The 20,232-nt window shown below is 44.5% G+C and overlaps 3 protein-coding genes across 8 annotated transcripts in view; 1 reads left to right on the top strand and 2 right to left on the bottom strand.

The window, feature by feature from the left end:
* LOC144170309 (putative ATP-dependent RNA helicase DDX23) overlaps nucleotides 1–10,563 on the bottom strand; it is a 21,468-nt gene extending 10,905 nt beyond the window's left edge. The window contains exons 1-12 of one of the 2 annotated variants that reach the window (XM_077700025.1): nucleotides 10,459–10,563; nucleotides 10,024–10,184; nucleotides 9,855–9,902; nucleotides 7,409–7,528; nucleotides 6,320–6,416; nucleotides 4,620–4,761; nucleotides 3,331–3,458; nucleotides 2,925–3,101; nucleotides 1,786–1,865; nucleotides 1,117–1,342; nucleotides 863–1,012; nucleotides 128–301 (exon numbers count right to left, since the gene is read on the bottom strand). In XM_077700025.1, the coding sequence (XP_077556151.1) occupies nucleotides 128–301; nucleotides 863–1,012; nucleotides 1,117–1,342; nucleotides 1,786–1,865; nucleotides 2,925–3,101; nucleotides 3,331–3,458; nucleotides 4,620–4,761; nucleotides 6,320–6,416; nucleotides 7,409–7,528; nucleotides 9,855–9,902; nucleotides 10,024–10,172 (1,491 nt within the window). In that variant the 5' untranslated portion in view covers nucleotides 10,173–10,184; nucleotides 10,459–10,563. Of the gene's footprint in view, nucleotides 1–127; nucleotides 302–862; nucleotides 1,013–1,116; nucleotides 1,343–1,785; nucleotides 1,866–2,924; nucleotides 3,102–3,330; nucleotides 3,459–4,619; nucleotides 4,762–6,319; nucleotides 6,417–7,408; nucleotides 7,529–9,854; nucleotides 9,903–10,023; nucleotides 10,185–10,450 lie in introns of both variants that reach the window. The other variant, XM_077700026.1, reaches the window with a different exon arrangement.
* On the top strand, nucleotides 7,416–16,987 carry Bbs5 (Bardet-Biedl syndrome 5 protein). 5 transcript variants are annotated; one of them, XM_077700030.1, is made up of 11 exons: nucleotides 7,420–7,548; nucleotides 10,917–10,999; nucleotides 11,099–11,164; nucleotides 11,238–11,287; nucleotides 11,362–11,442; nucleotides 11,544–11,596; nucleotides 12,015–12,246; nucleotides 12,650–12,712; nucleotides 13,807–13,945; nucleotides 14,465–14,556; nucleotides 15,081–16,987. In XM_077700030.1, the coding sequence occupies exons 1-11, from the start codon at nucleotides 7,538–7,540 to the stop codon at nucleotides 15,210–15,212; spliced, it is 1,002 nt and encodes a 333-aa protein (XP_077556156.1). In that variant the 5' UTR covers nucleotides 7,420–7,537; the 3' UTR covers nucleotides 15,213–16,987. The 5 variants fall into 5 exon arrangements, with proteins under 5 accessions (XP_077556160.1, XP_077556156.1, XP_077556159.1 ...); XM_077700029.1 differs by lacking the exon at nucleotides 7,420–7,548 and adding an exon at nucleotides 10,754–10,839; XM_077700033.1 differs by lacking the exons at nucleotides 11,099–11,164; nucleotides 11,238–11,287.
* LOC144170311 (pantetheinase-like) overlaps nucleotides 16,649–20,232 on the bottom strand; it is a 51,717-nt gene continuing 48,133 nt past the window's right edge. The window contains exon 7 of the mRNA XM_077700028.1: nucleotides 16,649–20,232. Coding sequence (XP_077556154.1) covers nucleotides 19,924–20,232 — 309 coding nt within the window. The 3' untranslated portion in view covers nucleotides 16,649–19,923.

Below are 20,232 nucleotides of genomic sequence, written 5' to 3'. Positions count from 1 at the left end.
CTAGACGATTGCAGAATGCGTGTATACACAACAGTGTGCCACCTGTCAGAATGCAAGACTGGAAGCAAACTGACACCCTCCCTGACCCCACCGGCACATAGAGCAAGGCTCAAGTCCAAGGACGCACCTCACAGCCAAGACGCAGTCGGAATCCCTGCTCCTCACGTGAGAGACCACCAATGACAGCCACCGAGCGGATTTCCAGCATCTTGGCAAACTTGGTGGTCTCCTCATCAATCTGCTGGGCCAGCTCACGCGTTGGCGCCATGATGATGGCATACGGGCCTTGGTCGGCGTCCTCCTGCCTGCTTTCGCAAATGGGGAAAAAAAAAAAAGAAGACATCAGACGTGGTCTTCCAGAGGCTAGCCCCAAAAAAAGCCCACCACGTTCCACAGTAGGACATTTTTTCTTCCCCTTGGTCTTCGCTTTTTGCGTGATCCACAACTATGAGCAGCAGAACTCCTGCCGAGTTGACGAGGCAAATTAGCTCCCTCCATTCTGCCTATCCAACCCTCATTTTGTCCTTAGCCTCCCATTTGTCCTTCTACGCCTCACATACTGAGCCACCCTCTCAGCCGCTTCCATCTGCCACCAACATTTATGGCGGTGCCAGCACATTGACATTCAATTTCTGCATCCCTGAGTCAGAGTTACCAAGCTTAGCAAATTGTTTTTTCTGACCACATAAACAAAAAACAATACTTGAGAACACGTTTTTCTTTTAGTACGAATCCATGTTCTGAACCACCTTGTACTGTGCCAACATACGGTTAAAACTGGAGTAGCGAACAGGTTTCCCATTTCTGATTTGCCTGCCACAAGTGGGCTATAATAGTGCCCTCCGTTTGCACAGACGAGGACTGGCCTCTCAATCTTGGGCAGGGAGGTGATCCACATGAGCAGGGGCAGCAGGAAGGCCAGCGTCTTGCCACTGCCCGTCTCGGCCACGCCAATGATGTCCCGGTTCTGCAGACCGATGGGAATGGCCTGCCTCTGGATGGGCGTGGGCTCCTGCAGAAGATGGACAAGTTCGCACATCGGTCGGAGAATTGAAGGAGAAAAAGGCTGCTTCTACGAAGGAAGCATCAAAGCGTGGCTCGTCACGGGGGGCGGACCTTGTATCCGAGCTCCTTGATGATGTCGAGGATGGCGGGGGGCAGGGTGGACTCGGACCACTTGCGCACGGGGTTGGGGATGCGGCCGCCCTTGATGGTGATGTTGAAGTCCTCGCGGAAGATGCGCCAGTCCCGCTCCTGCATCTCCTCCAGCGACTTGTGCGACCAGTGCCGGTCGTCCCACTTCTGCTTCTCCTCCTTGCGCTTGATCTTCTTCAGACGCACCCTGGGACACAAGGGAAGGAGCACTAGCTCACTCGTTTGCTCCTTTGCACAAACCACACAAGGGGAGCTCCCAAGGCCAGTCCCATCTAAACTGCCCAGGGAGAGCTCAATTAAAACTTTATAACTTATTACCCTTGCATATAAACATTACAGGGAAACAGTGCTCTTGCAATGCTAATTCCAGCAAAATCAGATTATACGCAGCACACTACCATAAAAATGTCCGGCCCCTTCAAGGATCTAGTGAAGGGCGTCTCAATTTTTTTCCCAATGTGTACACAAGCACAGTTTGCACAGGATGCTGCTAAAAAGCGAAGAATTGAGAAACAAAATACACCAATGGTTGCACACGAAATTCAACCCCAACACAACCATTCAGTCTACCAAGAAGACTCCCACACTGGGAGCCACGCCTGCAAAACCATGCAAAGAAACTGGACTTACACTTCCTGGTCCTTCTCAGCCTGCGTTCTCCTGCGCTCCAAGAGCTCCCCATAGAACTTGGACTGTTCTTTCTTTTGGGCCTGCAAGCAAACAAAAAAAGAAATTACGGCACCCTGTCTCCCGCTTATGAGTTGCTACCCAACCGGAATATACTGGGTGTGCCACCTAAAGCAGGACCAAGCTTTAAACGGAGAGAAAACGGGCAGAGTTACAGATAACAGCTAATGAAGACCTGCAGTAGTGCCTTGTGTATGTTAATGACTCATGTATTACGATGCTTGGAAAACCCGCCGCAGTGGCTCAGTGGCTAAGGCGTTGCGCTGCTGAGCACGAGGTTGCGGGTTCGATTCCCGGCCGCGGCGTCCGCTTTTCCGATGGAGGCGAAAAGCAAAAACGCCCGTGTGTACGAGATTTCGGCGCACATTAAAGATCCCCAGGTGGTCAAAATTAATCCGGAGCCCTCCACTACGGCGCGCCTCATCGCCTGCGTTGCATCGGCGCATTAAACCCACAATCAATCAACGATGCTTGGAAAAAGAATACTACAGGCACATCACGTCATGGTGGCATAAAATAAAAGACACGACAGTTGAAATGATGTGCGCAACCAGCTCGTTTTTTGTATAGGGTAAACTGTTCAGTCTTTTACAGTTTTAGTCTTTTGCATGTACATTTGAGCCAAAATACAAACTGCTGGCTGTGGCCCAGGAACAAGCAATGTCCTGCCGAACTTACCATTGGGCCAGTGGCTAATTCCATCATTTATTTCTGAGAGGACAAAGAACTTATTTTTAATGCAAACTTTCATTTTCGAGAGAAAGAAAAATTTGTTTCAAATTAAGCGTACATTCATACCTTGAACTAGAAAAGCATGCAATAAATTTTAGCCACAATGGACAAAACAGAGTTTGTGATTAGGCGTATTAGAGTCACACTATTCCAACATGTAAAAAGCACGACGAAAATAAAAATAGCGCCACACAAACAATTGAAGCACACTTTGGGGATATTTAAGCACCAACCAATGTGCACTTGTTGCTCTTCTCCTTGCACCCTATTTTCTGCACTACTCGCCCCAGCTTGTATTGTACAGGGCACGTCTCAGAACAGGGCTCTGAACAATCAGGAGTGGGGCCCACCTTGAGGTCGATGCCTCCAATGTGTCCCCTGCCGTAAAACTGCACGGTGTGCTTCTCCTTGTAGATGGGGTTGTAGTCCACCGCCGTGTCCTCCGAGGCGTCCCAGTCAAAGACAAACTTGCGGTCGTTGAGTCGCCGCACCCTCCGCTTCTTCTTCACCAGGCCCAGGTACCGTTCCTGTGGGCACAGAGAAACTTCTGAAACCTCTGCATGTGTTGCAGCTCACCTTAGCCTCACTTTTGTCATGTTCAACAGTGTGCAACCACCCCCTGTGTCAGGCAACAAAGTAGACATAACGTGCTGTCGAACATGTGAGAGTCAAGAATGGCATAGACACCCAAGTGTGTGCCTGCCATGAGTAAGTGCCTTAGAAGGTTGCCCATGCAGCTAGGGAAGCTCTTCCCACCTTGATGGCCTCAAACTCCTTCTCCTTGTCCTTGTGCTCGCGGATCTTGTCTCGGTCATCCTCGTCTTCCTCCACTGGCTCCCGGTACCGTTCTCGCCTCCGCCTATCCGGCCGCTCCATCATCTCCTCTGCGAGAACAGTGGCACATCCATACAATGGCAAGGGCCGGCCATACAAGCGCAGCCTTGTTGTCTTCACTGGGGCTCTTCATGGGGCACATGCATACACATAATATATAATCTGAAAGGCTTTCAACTTAATAAGGGGGCAGTTGGGTCTTTGGGGCCGAAAAACGGTCAAAAAAAGCGTCTTCTCAAAAATTGCATTTTTGGCCTCCACGGCCATTTTTCTATCAGTCTGTAAATTTCCTCATCAAAAGGCATCATATCTTGTTGTTATTATATTATAATAACATTTCAAAGTGCACTCTACAGCTCAGTAAGAGCAGAATTCGATGGTGAAACTGCACTTTTCTTGCAATGCAAAGCTAGCATTTCATCCTCAGATATCTTGGCACCCAGAGCAGGTACAACCATAATTCTTGTTGCTTCTGATACCGAAACGTGTGGAGAATACAATGTTGGAAACAGATTTTTCAAATGGAGGCTTTGGAAAATTATTATTGTGTTCAATTGGCACCACCCGCGAGCCATTTCTGGCAGAGCACGGGAGAAGCGAAGTTCCCTGTGTTGTAAAACGACCAAAAATAGATGAATCAAAAAAGTTCTTCCTATGTTGTATTCTTTAGTCTGCCTAGCAACGTGGTAATTGCCATTCTGTATGGAGTGGTTATTTAGTAACTGTGACCCAAAATAATGGCAATTAATCATTAATTAACTCAAAATATAATCAACTTACAAAAAATCTAATGGCAGATTTGAAATCAGCACAAAAAACTATAACGCAGTGCAGTTTCATTAAATTTGGTTGGTAAATAAAAAAATAGCTCTAAGACCAGTCTGCCCCCTTAAAGGGGTCAGCGGCTAGCAAGGCAACCCACAGGGATATCCTCCCATCAGCACTATTCACCTTTCGAGTACAAAGGAAGGGTTGCAGAATACGCCTGCCTAGCTTGAAGCTGGGTGTGCATCTGTGACTATCATTACCTCTTTCTCGCTAACCATGGAATGAATGACCCTCTCTCTCATTGACGCAAGACTGCGTTCCTGATGTCCCTGTGAAAGACGCAGATAGCCAGTGGAGTAGGAGACAACATGCCATTGCCCTATCCCAGAGTAAGATCATGGTACCGCTCCCCACAAGGAGTTGGAGGGCCAGGAGAGCCCTACCGTTGGCGGCCCGCTTGGCCTGCTCGAAGAACTGCTGGCGCTGCTTGCGCTCCTCCTCCATCCTCTGCCGCTGCTCCTGCACCTCCTGTTGGCGACGGCGCAGGGCCTCGGCTGCCCGCTCCTCTTTGGTCAGGAACACGGGCTGCAGCCACAGGGCGCAAACGCATGAGCAAAAAGGGTGGAGGGGGGAGGGGAAGTGTTAGAAAACATTTTCTTGGAGAAATCCCCATGGCTACGTGTCTACTCGCCACAAGCATACGGTTGTGGTACAGGTTCGCGCACAACTACAACAAAAAGCAGGTTTAGGCACCACAGAGAGCATCTTTTCATATCTGTCAAACACACTGCAGTGCCAGGGGCATAATAAGATGTCAGCACACAATATGCTTTGCCACCCACACAGATGATTCCAGCCAAACAAGTGTCTGGATTATTTATAATCGTTTTGAAATTGAGATTTGGAATACTTCTAAGGTGATTGAAGTTGTCACACTAAGCCACCCAAATCCTGTGGAAGTGGAAATGTCATGTAACTCCTGTTGATCAAAATGTTAGCACTTTAGAGCATAAAATTTCATACGGTCATAATTTTTGCCATGAGAAAGCTAAAATTTCAGCTGTGGTAATGTTGCACTCTTTGGTCCTTATAAAACAGACACTTGTAAAGTAAGCCACTAGAATATCTAAAATATGAATACTAATTGTCTATATTATTGAATGATATGAAACCTGGCGAGGTTTGAGGACTCTTATCAGTCAAAAGTGGTGTAACTTGTTCAAAGGAAACCATATTAAGAGGACCACCTGTTTATCAATACCAAACCCTACATAGAAGTTTAGAACAAGTGAAAATGCTCTAATGATTTTACATCTCTACTGTAAGCTAACTATTTACCACAAGGAGGCGAAACCAGGCACAGTTTTACTGTTGTTTTAGCAGTCAAACCTGTTCTAGGAAATACATTAGAATATGAATTGCAGTAACTTGCCGTGACTGCACATTTCCCTGTCATGATGACAAATGATGACAAATGATGTGTCGGCCTTTGCTGACTCTCCTCTACAATAGCTTCACTGCTAAAAAAAAGTCAAACTTTTGCATTCTATTCAACAGTATGGCAACGCACTGACGAAAGCTTACACTGGGTTTTGCTAGCGAAGGGATGATGTCTTTTTGATCTGAGGGACAGTGGTTTTTCATACTGCTTATCACATTAGTGTGATCCACGTCTTCGCACTATACTCGGTGACAACTTAAGAACAGCACCGGAAGTTGCATCTGTACCTTATCACCGTAGCCGGATGTTTCTCCGCGCGGCGCAAGTAGGGCGTTACTTGGAATATTTTGAACATGGCGTGAGCCGTTCCCGTGATTTTTTGGACTTAATATGCTTAAAAACGACTCCAGTGACGACAAACAAACTGCGCGAGACAAGGCAGACGATATCACGCATTCATAGCAAACCCCTTTCAAAATGCGCGCGCACTGACGTCACGGGTCCGGCGCTTTGGCGGAGTGATACAATACATGAGGTGGTGCCGTTCTTGAGTTGTAACCGAGTATAGTATTCACAAGTAGTACAAGTCCTACTCCTCGTTTGAAACACGAATGCAGTCCACAAATTTTTGGCACGAAGTCTAGTAATGCTTCTAGCATTACAAATTCTATGCTAGCATGCACCAATTTTTAAAGTGTGAACCTTGCTGCGAGCATCCTCCTCTGCCTTCTTCTTGGCCATCAGCTCTTCCAGCGAAAGTGGTTCCTTTTTGACTTTCTCCGCCCCCTCTTCGTCGTCCCTGCAAAAGCGCATATCGATTTTATAGAGTGCACTCGAGCAAAACTACAGACCAAAATGGATTGGCCACAAAGAGAAAGTTAACTGACGTACAACGTACTTTTATAGGTTTCTTAAAAAATGAAACCACAAATGATGTGAAGCGGATATCACAATGGCATAAAACAATGGAGAAGTACAGGAAGACAGGCCACGGAAACACTGTTTTTGAGGAATAGAGACTTGGGATTGTGGACTGTGCTCTTACACTCAAGCATTGGCCGGAGCATAAGAATCTTGTGGCCAGGGTTCAATCACTTTTTCCCAAAGTAGTCAACAATAACACACTACACTGTGTGGTAAACTAGTTAGTAAACATGCAATGCTGAGGTTAACGCTCAACGATGTTTCACTGGTTGTTACCAGAACTGAGCAGTGTCAGAATGACTTTGTAGCTCTGCCTGCATTTCTCTAGGTGTACAGAAATAAAATGCCTCTCCCTCTCTAAGTGTTCTTCATTATGACATCATTCATGCACAAATAATGCAAAATTTTCATAATTCATTTCATTTGTTCCAACACTGCAGGCTTACAAAGCCCAAGCAGGAGTGGCAAGACGTACAATTTTACACAAGAACTTTTGCACGAAAGTATAGTTGAAAAAAAAAAGGTAAAAAGAAAGGGAGAAAAAAAGAACAGTGAATTTCAAAACGCAAGTAAATAACAATGTCAAGGTGAACGAAAAAAAAAACTCTTTTTCCACCCTTTCAGCACGATAAATTCCAGATAAACCGGCTTTTCTAAATAGAGTGACAGTACCACCAAAACAAATAATACCTAAAAATATAACAAATTTCACACGCTGTTTCTGTGTCGCGTGCACTCCTGCTAATCTCGTTGTCTTGCACCTTTGATAAGGTGCTGGCATACCGGCATACCATATCGGGTATAGATAAACTGCTGTCTGTTGACATAGGCACGATTCCACCAATTTATCACGCCACAGCCACAAACCTTTCCTTGGTGCTACCGTCGGTGGGCTTGCCATCCTCATCTCGACCCCGGTCCCTGCGTCGGTCCCGGCCCTTGTCTCTGTCTCGGTCCTTCTTCCTCTCTCGGCTCCGAGACCGAGACCTACATCCAATGTGGAGCAGGTAAGACAATGGCAACAAATGAGTAAACCCCGAGCACACCACGCTTTCATGCGTTCTTTTTGCACCCGGAATCTCCTGCATTGTGGTCAAGCTAATCCTGGCCCGCAGTACTGTATAATGTATAACGCCAATTCACCAACACCACTCCCTTCCATAATATCCTGATGATTTCTCAATACATAAGCATTCCAAGGGTGCTTCTCTCGAAAAACTGTAGTCATAATTTTTGTAATTATAATTTTTTTCACGGAGTTTCAACACTTCCTTGCACGAGTAATTATATGAGTGTGATTTTTGTTTTCACAGAAGATTTAAAATTGAATGAGTGAATAATATGGGCTCAAACCTGAAGAGACTCACCGTTAATTACCCCAGCTCATCTGGAGCGGCAGATACCACCACGAAAAAGTTCAAAAACTGAACGCAGAGTGAGTGAACTTACACGAACTAGTGAAACGCAATCAGTTCCTACTAAACCTGAGGCTTATCACCAAAGTGCAGTGGCATGCTCTGCAATGAAGCTAGACTATCAGTGAAACGTGAATAATCCAGCAAAGTTTAAAAAAAAAAGGATTTGCTCGGACTGCATGTGACGAGTACACATCTGAGTATTGGTAACGGTGCCTAATTTTAGCACTGCGCAAATAACCCAAGTAACATTACGCCCAGACAGTGCGCAAACGGTGACTACCATGCACAAGTATGGGAACAAAAGCCGATACCAAGCTGCTGCCCACGTTAGTGAGCACAGACTGCTATGCAGGCAACAGTGCACGGCGCAGAAATTAGTGAGCCCTCCTGTGCTGCATCTCTTCACAAGCATAAAAGCCGATTATCTAACAGGCTATCCAACAGCACATGCCAAGCTGGTTATCCAGTGAGAACAGCCAGCATCCCCAGAATGAGATAAAGATCCCCCGTCCCCTCCCTCCCCTGCAACTGAGCGCATGTGCAGAAATGAGAGTTCAAATAAGCGTGATGCTGTTGGCTACTGACTACGTTCCACACTGCCGCTGAGATGCTCTCAGATATATATATATATATAAAAACTGGCTCCGGTTCACCAGCAGGATTCACAATTAAGCACCTGGATTTTACTTGCAATGTTACTCAGAATTACGACGAGTTCCATAGTTTTTTTTTTTTTTTTTTTTTTTTGTGGCTCCTGGCAAGTAACCCGAGTTTCATCGGTTATCCAACGCACGAATTGACATCTTTCACTTACTATCCTAGATCAACCTGCTTTTTCACGTGGTTTGGTCATTACCCTTGATCAACCAGGCATATTTAACATTGCATTTTTTGCCACAGGGCACTTGTTGTAATTTCTTGTTATATTTGCCATAATAAAAGTGGTCTGGAGCACCGATCTTCACCTATCTATAGCTTACCACAAAGCCGTCTCTGGAATTAATGGTTATGTTAGCATAGTAATAAATTCTGAATTAGCAGTTATGTCAGCACAAAATGTGATGCTTCACTAATCAGGCTATGATGTGTCAATTAAGGTACTATCGTAATAAATTGAAATACGAACAACAGAGCGCGTGGCTTTCAGTACACGCCCATGCATCCTGGCGACGGGCTGCTTATGCGTAGTGTGAACAAGTTATGAGAGTTTGCGTCCAACGTTGACATGGAAACACTATTGTTCAGTGTGTGAGTGTTTTGGTCCGTCTTCCTGCCACGTTCGGCGCCCACTCACGCGAACGTTGTTTAACTTCGTCGCTGCGCGGAGTGAAAACGGTGCACGCAGCTATATTCTTTTATCTTTTATTTCGTGCTGAGCACCAAACGGACGATGGAAATATGATGGTCTTTCCACATCAAGGTTGATCGCAGACTCTCGTAACTTGTTCCTACAGCGCATACGCAGCCCGTTGCCACGATGCGCGGCAGGTACTGAAAGCCATGCGCTCCGTTGTTTGTATTTCAATTTATTTAGTACTAGTTCGTCCTCCTGACTCGGCCCTCATTCAAACCATACCATCAAGACAGAAAAAAATGATTGATTAAATTCGTACCTACAACTGTTACCTGCGCCTGTTTTGGTAAGTGGTGGATGGCATTGAAGGAATGGATTCTGCAACTTTTAAAGGCTCTCTACCTCGTAAAGTAAAAACTATTATTTCTGTGGATGCAGCATAAAACCGTGATAGCAAATTAGCGATTACTTCCGACACAGTCTTAGGTCATGCTCGCTCTTCGTAGCAATTTTATTCGGCGAGGTTCGGAAGTGAAGCTTTGCATGCCAGCTCTACGCGAACTACAACAGATGCGATTTCACGACTGATGCGCGTCCTCACCTTTTCTCTCGACTCCGTGATCTTTTTCGCCGTTCCTTGCTTCTGGACCTAACAACAACAGCACGATATGTCAAATATAAAGTTTGCAAGTAGTTTGAGTTCAGCATGCCAGGCGGGAGGAAAAGGGTGGCAGTTTTTCGCTTAGCCACAAGGAACGGAATTGACTTGCCTGTGACGCTTTTCTCGTCCGCGCTCAACATCGCGTCCGCGGTCGACATCCCGTCCACGCTCACCATCACGCCCGCGTTCGTTCTTTCTGGAATCCACGCCTCCAACAGGCGCCCCTTTTTGCAAGCGCGATTCGTCGTCAGAAGCCATTTTTCAGTTGATCTAGGATGAATGAATATAAAAGCCAGTTATTGAACAAGCGCAGGCTGCTCATCTCAGTTGATGATCACGTGAACTAAAGCCTGTAGTACATGTGAAATTTCTACTGTTGCTGGAAATGCGCGAAAACAACACGAAAACACGCGACCGGCACTTGGCATCATAGAGGCTATCTTCCCATACAATTTACGTCTGATCGACGCTTATTTCCACAAGATTTGTCAATTGCTTGTCTTAGCTGTGTTAGCATACGTAGAGACTTCACTTACGCACTTACAATGTCTGTTCAAATTGACATCGTCTGCCAAGAATTCTTTACGTTGACCATTCGTTCATGCCACCGCTGTCGCCGCTTTGTAAACAGCATGTAAACAGCATGAAGAAATGATGATGATGAAAAAACGTGTCCAGAAAGTTATTTTTAAAAAAACTTCAAAAATGTTGCTACTAATATTTTTACTTAGGATGTAGTAATTACGGACTTTTATTACTATAATTTAAAAATAAAAGGGGGAAGATTTTGTCTCCATGGAGACAACCGTCGCATAGCAACAACGCAACAACACGTAGTTTCGTTTCTACCTTGCATGGCGTGCGTGATGTCTGAAAGCGAAGGGCTTTGGCAAGATCGCGACATCAGATTTGATGTCTCAAATCAGTGCGTACATTTTCTACTGCGCACCAGCCACGAACCAGCGTCATGGTGTCTCTGTTTTGTATTTTATAAAATTCTAGAGACCTTCAATATGGGGCTGGAGAGGAACAGATCGACAGGCTCCCGAATGTCGAGGACACCAAAGGAAATAGTGGAGACAAAGGTTAAAATTGTGTTTATTTCATTAGATAATGATAACGAACCAACAATTAGCGCGGCCGAAATCGTTACAAGCGTAATGCTTCGAATTCGTTTCCCGCAGGAACTCTGTACGTTACTAATTTACGGATAATCTGGCAGTCCCAGGCGAGGCCGAGAGTAAACTTGTGTAAGTGTTCCAGACTACGTCTACAGATTTTAAAATTTCACGGAAACTTCAAATTCTACATGATTCTTTACAGCTGTAGGATTCAACTGTGTCACAGGAATATCAACAAGAACTGTGAATTCTGTGAGCAATTTTCACCACTATAGTGACTCAGCAAAACTTGTCAAATTATACGGCATAATAATTCCCACTTTCAGAAATTGTGTGGAATTGCCGAGGCACTCTACATTATGACGAAGTCCAACAGCAGCCGATACGAATTCATATTCACAAACTTGGTAAGAGCACTAATTTATACTCTCTTCACTGTAACGGATCTAATAAATTAGCTCTATTAATTGATCTCAGCAATTGTTGTGTTCTTTAATTCATTTCCCAGAGCCAGATCATGGAGCAGCCACGCCTCATCGCATCTGTTCTGAACACGTTCAAGTAAGCTGGCCATAGCTATAGCAATTGCTGGGTGCAGTTCTCGTTTGCGAGTACATCGGGAGCAATATATAGAGAGTGACTCAGTTTTTCGTCCTACATTGCGTTATTAAATTCTTAATAAACTATATTACTCAATTAATAATGCAGCCATATAAAATTTGAAACAAGTGTAAAAATTATTTCATTTGCTTCTTAGAAGCAAAATATCAACTGCATTGATTAAGACAACTCTGTCTGCAACCATTTTAGTCCAGTATATAAAGCAAGGTGTGTATTAAGCAAATGGGGATTGTCTTCGGTTAAAGCTAATTAATAACCTATGTGCTTCTCGTTCAGAGCTGTGGAGATAGCTGGCGTACATCAGCTACAATAACTTTCATTTGCAAGTCTTGTGCAGGTGTTGATACGTGTGTTTCAGGGCATACAGCGCCACCAAGCTGTACCGCGACTTGCACCTGCGCACGGCACTGTTGCACAAGCAGCAGCTACGGCTGCTTCCCGAAGAGCAACTGTGCAGCCAGGTGCATGGTGTCTGGAACCTGTCCAGTGACCAGGGGAACCTGGGCACTTTCCACATCACCAACGTGCGCATCGTTTGGCATGCCAACATGAATGACTCCTTCAACATCAGCCTGCCCTACCTGCAGGTGGTGAGTGCTCCCCATGGAGGAAAGAAAAGTATTCTTTCCTCCATGGTGCTCCCCGAGGAATTTCACATACATAGTAGTAGACTCCTGTAAGGATGAACTCGAAGGGACCGTAGAAATTTGTCCGTACTATCAGAAATTCGTCTTAAGCAGAGGTTTTTTGCATTTTGGACGTTACAAGAGAGCAAAAATGTTGTTCGTCATAACCATAGTGTTCGTCTTAACGGGTTTCCACTGTACTGCCGTAGATGGCAATGTTCCCTCCTTACGTGCTCTACAAAGCGGTAGTAGATGAAACATTGATGTCCCTCACCTTTGCCACCCTACCTTTGAAGTCCTCTAGATGCCTGTGCATAAAATACTGTTCCACATTTCTTCATATACGCATCCCCTTGTATCTTTACAGGCTGTCATTAGAACACGGGAATCAAAGTTTGGCACAGCACTTGTGATTGAAACTACTGACAGAGTAAGTACACTGCAACAACACTAACTTCCAGATTGAAATTATTTACTGTTGCTTTACTATTGTAAGCTTGAAAATGTGATCAGAGTTGGATAAGCTGCAGCTTACACTTCTAATGGTTACAGTGGTGTATTAAAATAGTGGATCAGTTCAGTGAACACATCTTCAAGAAGGCACCAGTTTGACCTGACCAGCTGCTTCTCTGCTTGGCTGGCCCATGTTTATGTGAGCAGTTTTAAGAAGTGCAGTTCATCTTAACTTATTCTTGGGATCTTCATGTAAACTGGCAAAAGGAATGATTTGGTCAGCTATCCTCACAAAGCTGTTACATTGTTGAATAGAAGAGGCATGCTCTTGACACGTGCGTGCACACATATGCGTATGATGGCTAACTTTTGATATTACTGACCTACTGTGCCAGCAGCTGTGCACATGATGGAATGAGTTGAGCAGCAAATAGTCACTTATTTGCACAGAACAGTTGGTTCTTGCCATGTGCTGGGCTTTAATTTCATAGTCAGCATGCTCCAGTGTATGCATTTTACTCTGAGGTAACAATTCTGGCCACTTCTCCTAATGTCTGCCTGATTTCCAGAAAGGAAAAAAGGCAAAGAGGGGGCACGAAAGATATTGTCAAGGTAAAATTTAACCAGATTAAAAGCAGTAGTCCTTAAGAATTCCAACAGTTACGTAGGTTAGCCCAGGGACTTGGCTTTCCTGCGTTTCTTTGTTGTATGGGCTTAGTATGCTATTACAAAATTTGCACCTTCCAATCGAAAAGTAAAAGCAAACTTGATGGGAACAGTTTAACTACAAATCAAGAAAACCCACCCATACCTCAGATAGTGGAGCCCAGCTATTTTTGCTTGCGTCAAACAGTCCAAAAGTTTTCTGCTTACATCGAGCATTTTGGACTGAATTAACGACTACACTGAACCATTTCCCGGTTTCTTTCAAATTAGAGACATCCAAGTCCAACTCTATCAGGCTTGCTTAAAGTTAACTGCCTCGTGCAAGGCCTGCCCCAAGTAGTGGCACTTTGTTAGTTGCTGATGAAAGCACAGGCCGTACACAGCCTGCCTGGTCGTTCTGTGCAGAGCGGTGGCTACGTACTTGGCTTCAAGCTCGACCCCTTGGACCGACTGCAGCTTGTCTACAAGGAACTCTCAAGCCTTCTCAAGGTGCACAAGGCCAAGCCCATCATGGGTGTTCGAGTTTTTCTGGAGAAGCAGGCAAGTGCACCGGCGGGCACAGGCAAGACTGCGTCTCCTAGCAACGCACAGAAAATGAGAAATTCCAAGACGCTGCACTGCCAGGCTCCCAGAAAGCAACTTATTCTATATTACGCAATTTATTCCAACTGCATGTTGGCAAATCTGCACGGCCGGTGGTATATCTCTTACAAGACCAGCCGTTACAAACAACTCGAAAAGCTGATCTTTTTCCTGCCTTGCGCGTTAGCATCTCTTGTGCAGTATATCATGGCTGTGTCATGAACAAAAAATGTTGGGCTTTCAACACTGTTACCAGCGGCAAAAAATGATCGCCAAACAAGCAGAAAGAGAATGTGAAAGTCAAGATTTCCTTACAAGAGACACGAGTAATGGCGCTCACTCTTCCAGACCGGGGCTGATACAGTTAAAAAGCTTAATAAATTGTGCTCAATAGCATCTGTTTGCAGCAGCAAAATAGCATTTTATTGCTGCAAGAAAAAGCGCGCTCAGCACCTTGCACCCTTTGCACAATTCCAGGCAGAAGAGGAGATGGTGCCTCAGGACACTGGCCCAGAGCTGCTTGATGAACCTGAAGTGAACACGGCCGATGGCACCCACTACGATGCTTTTGCTGTGAGCCACTTGTAATACTATGTTCAAGCCAGGGTGTTGAACTGGAAGCAAATCGTACTGAGAGCTGGAACTGAACTGGTAACTGAACGGGTTAAAATTATTTTTTTTTCCAGTGTCATGTGGTACAACGCTGGTGGTCTTCTGTGCAAATTTAGCAAGGGCCCATGTCATCAACAATAGAGTCCGATTTGCATCTAACATATATTTGTTTTCCCACTGACACGGAAATAGCAATAGTACAGCGCGTGCTAGATTTTGCAGACGTTAAGTCATTCAAAGGCTTGTGCTCTGTTTAGCTTGCTTAAATTAATTTTGATAGAGCTTTTAAATCAAGGAACCAGAGAGCTTCGTTTTAAATTCAAATGAATTTAACTGACAAAAAGATCAAGCTCGCCAGCAAGGTAGTTCCAACTGCTACCACGATAGTGACTTTTGTTTTGACATTGCTACCGAAGCGTGAAACTGTAATCGTTTTTCGAGCGTTTGTTGGGGGCTGTTGGCAAGCTGTGATGATTCCCTTGCAGGCGTACCTGGCTGATGAGGCCCATGACCGGGACCGCGAAGTTGTACTAAGTCCCGAGCTGAACCTGGCTGTGGAGAAGCTTCCTGAGGGATTCACCCTGGCCAGCCTCTGGGAAGTGCTGCCTTCATCCTGAGTTGCTTCCTGCATGCCTGACTGCTGCGGCAAGGGATACTATAGTCCGCTAAGCTTTAGCATTCCAGTTGCTTTGAATTATAACCTTTGAAGGCAAGCAGATGCATCACTGACAAGAAATGTTAAACTTAAATGTTAATGTTAAAGAAGCAGCGATGTTTATTGAGTTGAGTATGTTTTCTGTGCTGCTATCTGCAAAGCAAGTGGAAACCGTAAATGCAGAAAGAGTGAGGGCGGCGGCAGATAAGATGATGTCAACATGCGACACATTATAAAAGTGGTGATCTAACGTAGGCAAGGAAGCGTGCCTCGTTTTGTGTACCACAGAAAAAGAAAGCCGGGCAAAAAAAGAAACACAGGCAAAGAAGGGTGCCTCACTAAACAGTGAGGGCTTTGCAAACCCCGTTGCGCTACTACCGTATTCATTCAAATATAAGGCGAGGTTTTTTTCCAAAATCCATATTCTCAAAGTCATACCCCGCCTTATATTCGAAGCTCAGTGTACATGTGTGTGTGTGTGTGCGTGTGCATGTATGTGTGTGTGCATATATATATATATATATGGCGATTTTTCTTACTATGCAAACCACACCCTCGCCTTATAATCAAATAAATATGGTAAGTGCAATACAGGGCCACATTACCACTACCAAATGAGCAGTGTTGTGGCTTAATAAAAAAAAAAACGTGCAATCGAGACACCCTTGTTTCACAAACCTCCTGGTGGACTATAATCGTACAGTGAAGTGAATTGTGGAGTCCTATTCCAGTATGTGGCTTAAATTTCTCTAAACTGAAACTTTGCAGTGTTTTGTTTAAACAGATTGTGATGCCCCTTGCGCTTGTTGAGTTCTACTTATTGTATGGGCTGCAGGGCCAACTGGAGAGAGACCACAACCAATGAAAACAGGTGTGATTTTCCTCGTGACCCTTTCCAAAAAAAATGCACCTCACCAGCAGCATTATGGGTGCATGCAGGGTTAGTGCCGTGACAATCACTGGCGTTGTCGAACAGATACTTGACACTGGTACACAAGCAGAGAACTCGGGTGTGCACTGTGGTGGGGACGTAATGCAATTCGTCTTCTTAATTTGGCTTTTCCAGCAAGAACCTCTTACAGAACACACAGTTGTAGCCTTCAATGCCAGTCTGGCAATGGAGCAGGAACTTTCCATGCTCTGGCTGACTGAAGACGGATCGTAGGTGGGCCAGTAGGTACATATCCGAGTGGTAAGCAGTGCAGAAAAACAGGATGACAGTAGAGCACACAGACAGAACGCTGTGTCTGTGTGCTTTCCTGTCTTTTTATCATAGAGTAAGTCCCCGACATAACGAAATAAGTGAAATGAGTTTCAGTGTGAGCATATGCACTGAATTGGCACCATCGATAAATTTGAACAAGGCTTTGCTACAACAAGAACATACAAATCGACAACTTCCCTAGAAACAAGCTTTATTGTTTGTCTACATTATTTGCACTAACATGTAAACAAATAACAGAAATATAAAGGACAAGGCACATGTTCATTTCCCACAGTGATTACAGAGCATTGTGCACTGCACTGAGTCGAAGCGTTTTAGAGTATCACTGGAATGTAAATGTATTTAACAAGTCCATACAATGACCTGTGCGCAGTTGTTCATAAAAGCGAATATTTGTAACACTATCACTCTGTATATAATTAAATTGTTCTTAACAAAACACCACTACTTAAGCAAATATCGCAACTTGTATCGTTTTTTTTTTGTGATTAACATTGTGGTTAATTTAATAACACAGTGCAACCCTAACAAAGCATTTTTAAGCTTGACAAAGGGAACAATCTACTCTGGCCTCTATAGACGCAATCTGTGTGTGTGAAAAGTCATTTGAAAGCAACAAGCTTCTGAGTGAAAGGAAAGAACTAGGGGAAAAAAAGGTGCTTGCAGCAATGCCACTTGTAAACGTGCAATTACCGCACAAACATCAATTAAGCCAGCGCAGTGAAGCTGACTAGCTTCAGTTTTCTCACTACACAGGGGACTTTCATAAATGCCTCTACTCGCAAACTAAGTAAATTCGTTGTAACAAAATCGAGTGGAGCGCTGAGCTTCAATATTTTGGTCTACATACACTGCACCAAAGTTTTTACATTGTGTCTACAATAAACTTACTTCTGCACACCATCCCATTGTCGTCCAAAATAATGTTAGATGCCAATATTTTCTCCTTGGATGCCCCCATGGGTAGAGTTGGCAGCCACTCACAGGTGTCATGGTATGCACGCTGCAACTGTGATGTTTTGATTGTTCTAAGTATTGCTTCTTTCCCTTCAAATTGGAATTTCGCTCCCATCACTCACTGGGCTTCACTGTTTTTGTTTAAATAAAAAGTACTAATTGCATCCGGATCTTTTCACTGAACCCTATGAACTTTGCCTTCTGGGCTGTAGTGCAATATCCATGGGGCGTGGGAGATAGAGCCATACTGAACTGTCACATTTTACTCCATTGTTTATTTGTAAATTCTGAACAGTCACTAAAATCTAAACACTTCTAGAGGCAAAACTGCACTGCTAATCAAATCGCACAGAAAACTCTGTTTTCACTTTTTTTTTTTTTTTCAGCTCATGGTATCGGAAGCCTGGCATGAATGCCCTTGCTTGAAAGTGCTGTTACATGGTACGCAGTCATACTAGCCAGTGAGTTTGTAAGCACTTCACAGCTTCGTCTTCTGCTTTAGCTCTATCAAATCTGTTTTAACGCACTTCAAACGAGTTTCACAACAACAAACAAATTGTTTTCTTCATTGCACAGCATCATAATTTAATGCTGACACACAGAGCAGTCATGCCCCAAATTTGTGCTTGGCCAAAAATGCAACTTGCTGGAACAGGTTTCACTCCAAATTTGTGTTTTTTTTTAAATAACATCATTCGAAGGAAGCAAGAGAATAAGATGCCTTGCTTTAATTTCTGTGACAATTTTCCCACTCTACAGGTTGTTCTCAAGTGAAAAAGACATATTACGCTTCATACAAAACAAAAACTGTATTAAAAATGCATTGCTTGCAACATATTTGTTGACAAAACAGCCTTAGCACGCATGCAGGAAATGCCCAAATTGTTGTTTATATATATAAGATGTAGATACAGTGCTCTTGCCTTTTTTTAAAGGGGCCATGCAGACAAAATACAAGTTTGTTTTATTCGAAAGATTTCGTGTTTTATAGTGCCCCCAGCGCTTGTCCGCATGCTTTATTCACTGCAAAATTAATCAATTTGTAAGTTAAAATTTTGATTCTCCCGCCAAATCATGTGTTTTAAGTTAACGACATCTACAATGACATCATAAGAACAGGTCTTCAAGCTGAAACTTGGTGTGAAGCGGAGATTTGTTTAGCGTGAGTCAACTTAGATGGCACCACCATACCGCACCGAGCCGTTTCCTGCCTTTGCTTTGTTTTTGACCGTATTTGTACCTGGCTTGTCTTTGTTCAGGGAGAAAAAAAATCGCTTAGTGAAACATGGTGCTCGCTCGACAAATATGGTCCCATAAGACGTTGTCGCTTAAGCCAATCGGCCAGTGTCATCTGAGACAACCCCAAAGAGCTGTAGTGCTGTGCAGCTAAAACAAGCACAGTGCGCACAGCACCAACAGCAGTACACATCGGTACTTCTATGTTTACGTGTGCTTTCGTAACTTCCACTGTTTATCCTACCATGCTTACTGCTATAAAAAGAATGTGCCCTAAATTTAAGCGCAAATAGCTCGTTCGGCGAGCTTATAAGGTCTGCCTAAGTTGCGTTGCTTTCACCGGCCTCAGCCAATCGCAGAGCTGGGGCGTATGACATCACAGGTTCTGTTGCGGGAAATGAGCTAGTGGGTCGCGTGGCCATTCCCTTTTTTTATAGCTTATTTGAGTGAAGTTTACGGTAAGAATGGCGTCAGTATGATTCTAACGAGGCAATCTTTCGAATGAACCAAAGTTGTGTTTTGTCTGGTTGGCCCCTTCTTTAATTAGGCAGTACAAAATTGTACCTTGGCTTTTCTGCCTAGGCTTTGAGCTTTTATTTGTTCACTCCTTTGCTAACCCACCATAATGGCACAGCTTGGGTGCCTGATATACTTTCTTAGCAAATTTGTTCTCAGTTCTCAAATAAAGCAAATTTGCTCTCAGTTCTCAAATAAACTAGGTAACCTCTATTGCATGGGTTAGTTCATTGCTTGCTATTAGCACACATTATCTGATTCGCTGCTCATACTCACATGTTTCCCTTGCAGTGAAGCTAGGAAGAAAAGGTTGCTCAATGCCATGGTCGAAAAATACTTTTTTTTTTTTGGCAGAAGAAAAGGCAAGCACTACTTTAGCGATGCTTGAGCAGTGCAATGCACCCCGTTTTGACATTCTGCACCTTTTTGTTTGCTTCGGACATGACTGGTTAAAGATTAAAAAATCCCCTCTCGTAAGCTCCCTTCAACAACTGCAAGATGGCTTCCAAAATAGGCTGAAAATTGCCAAACAAGGCAGGGAAAGTTATCCTTGAACCTGTATGCACAAACTTGTGCATCGGTGGCAGTCAAACTGCGCAGGTTGAACATTTCAACTGCTGCATCAAGGACATGCCGTGATGCAGGTGTTCAGGGGGCTCCGGTATGCAACATTCACAACTGCGTCAGGCATAGTAAGGACAACTTCCAGGACTCTACCCCAAGGCGCAGCATGCGTCTCTCAGTGGATAAACCTGTCCAGCTTGTACAGCCGTGCGTAGAGAGCGACCTGCAGGATGGCCTCGTGCTCCTCCTCCCCGTGTCCTTGCTCCTGGTTCAGGGTCAGGTGGCCCACGTTGGGGGCGGTGGTCTCGAACTGCCATTTGTCCTTGGCGGTCAGGGCCAGCTCGTTGGATGCCACGATGGGGAAGATGGCCGGGGTCGAGAACTCGCCCGTCAGCTGCAGCCGGGTGAACTTGGTGCTCGACTTGGTTGGGAAGGACGTGCAGAGGGTGCGGTTGGTCGACTCGCACACGGCCAGGATGCATTG

The sequence above is a fragment of the Haemaphysalis longicornis genome, unplaced genomic scaffold (genome assembly GCF_048455015.1).
Source record: "Haemaphysalis longicornis isolate Haplotype H1 unplaced genomic scaffold, Haemaphysalis longicornis Haplotype H1 scaffold_2, whole genome shotgun sequence".
Lineage (NCBI taxonomy): Eukaryota > Metazoa > Arthropoda > Arachnida > Ixodida > Ixodidae > Haemaphysalis > Haemaphysalis longicornis.
This window is presented reverse-complemented; position numbering and strand designations above follow the sequence as displayed.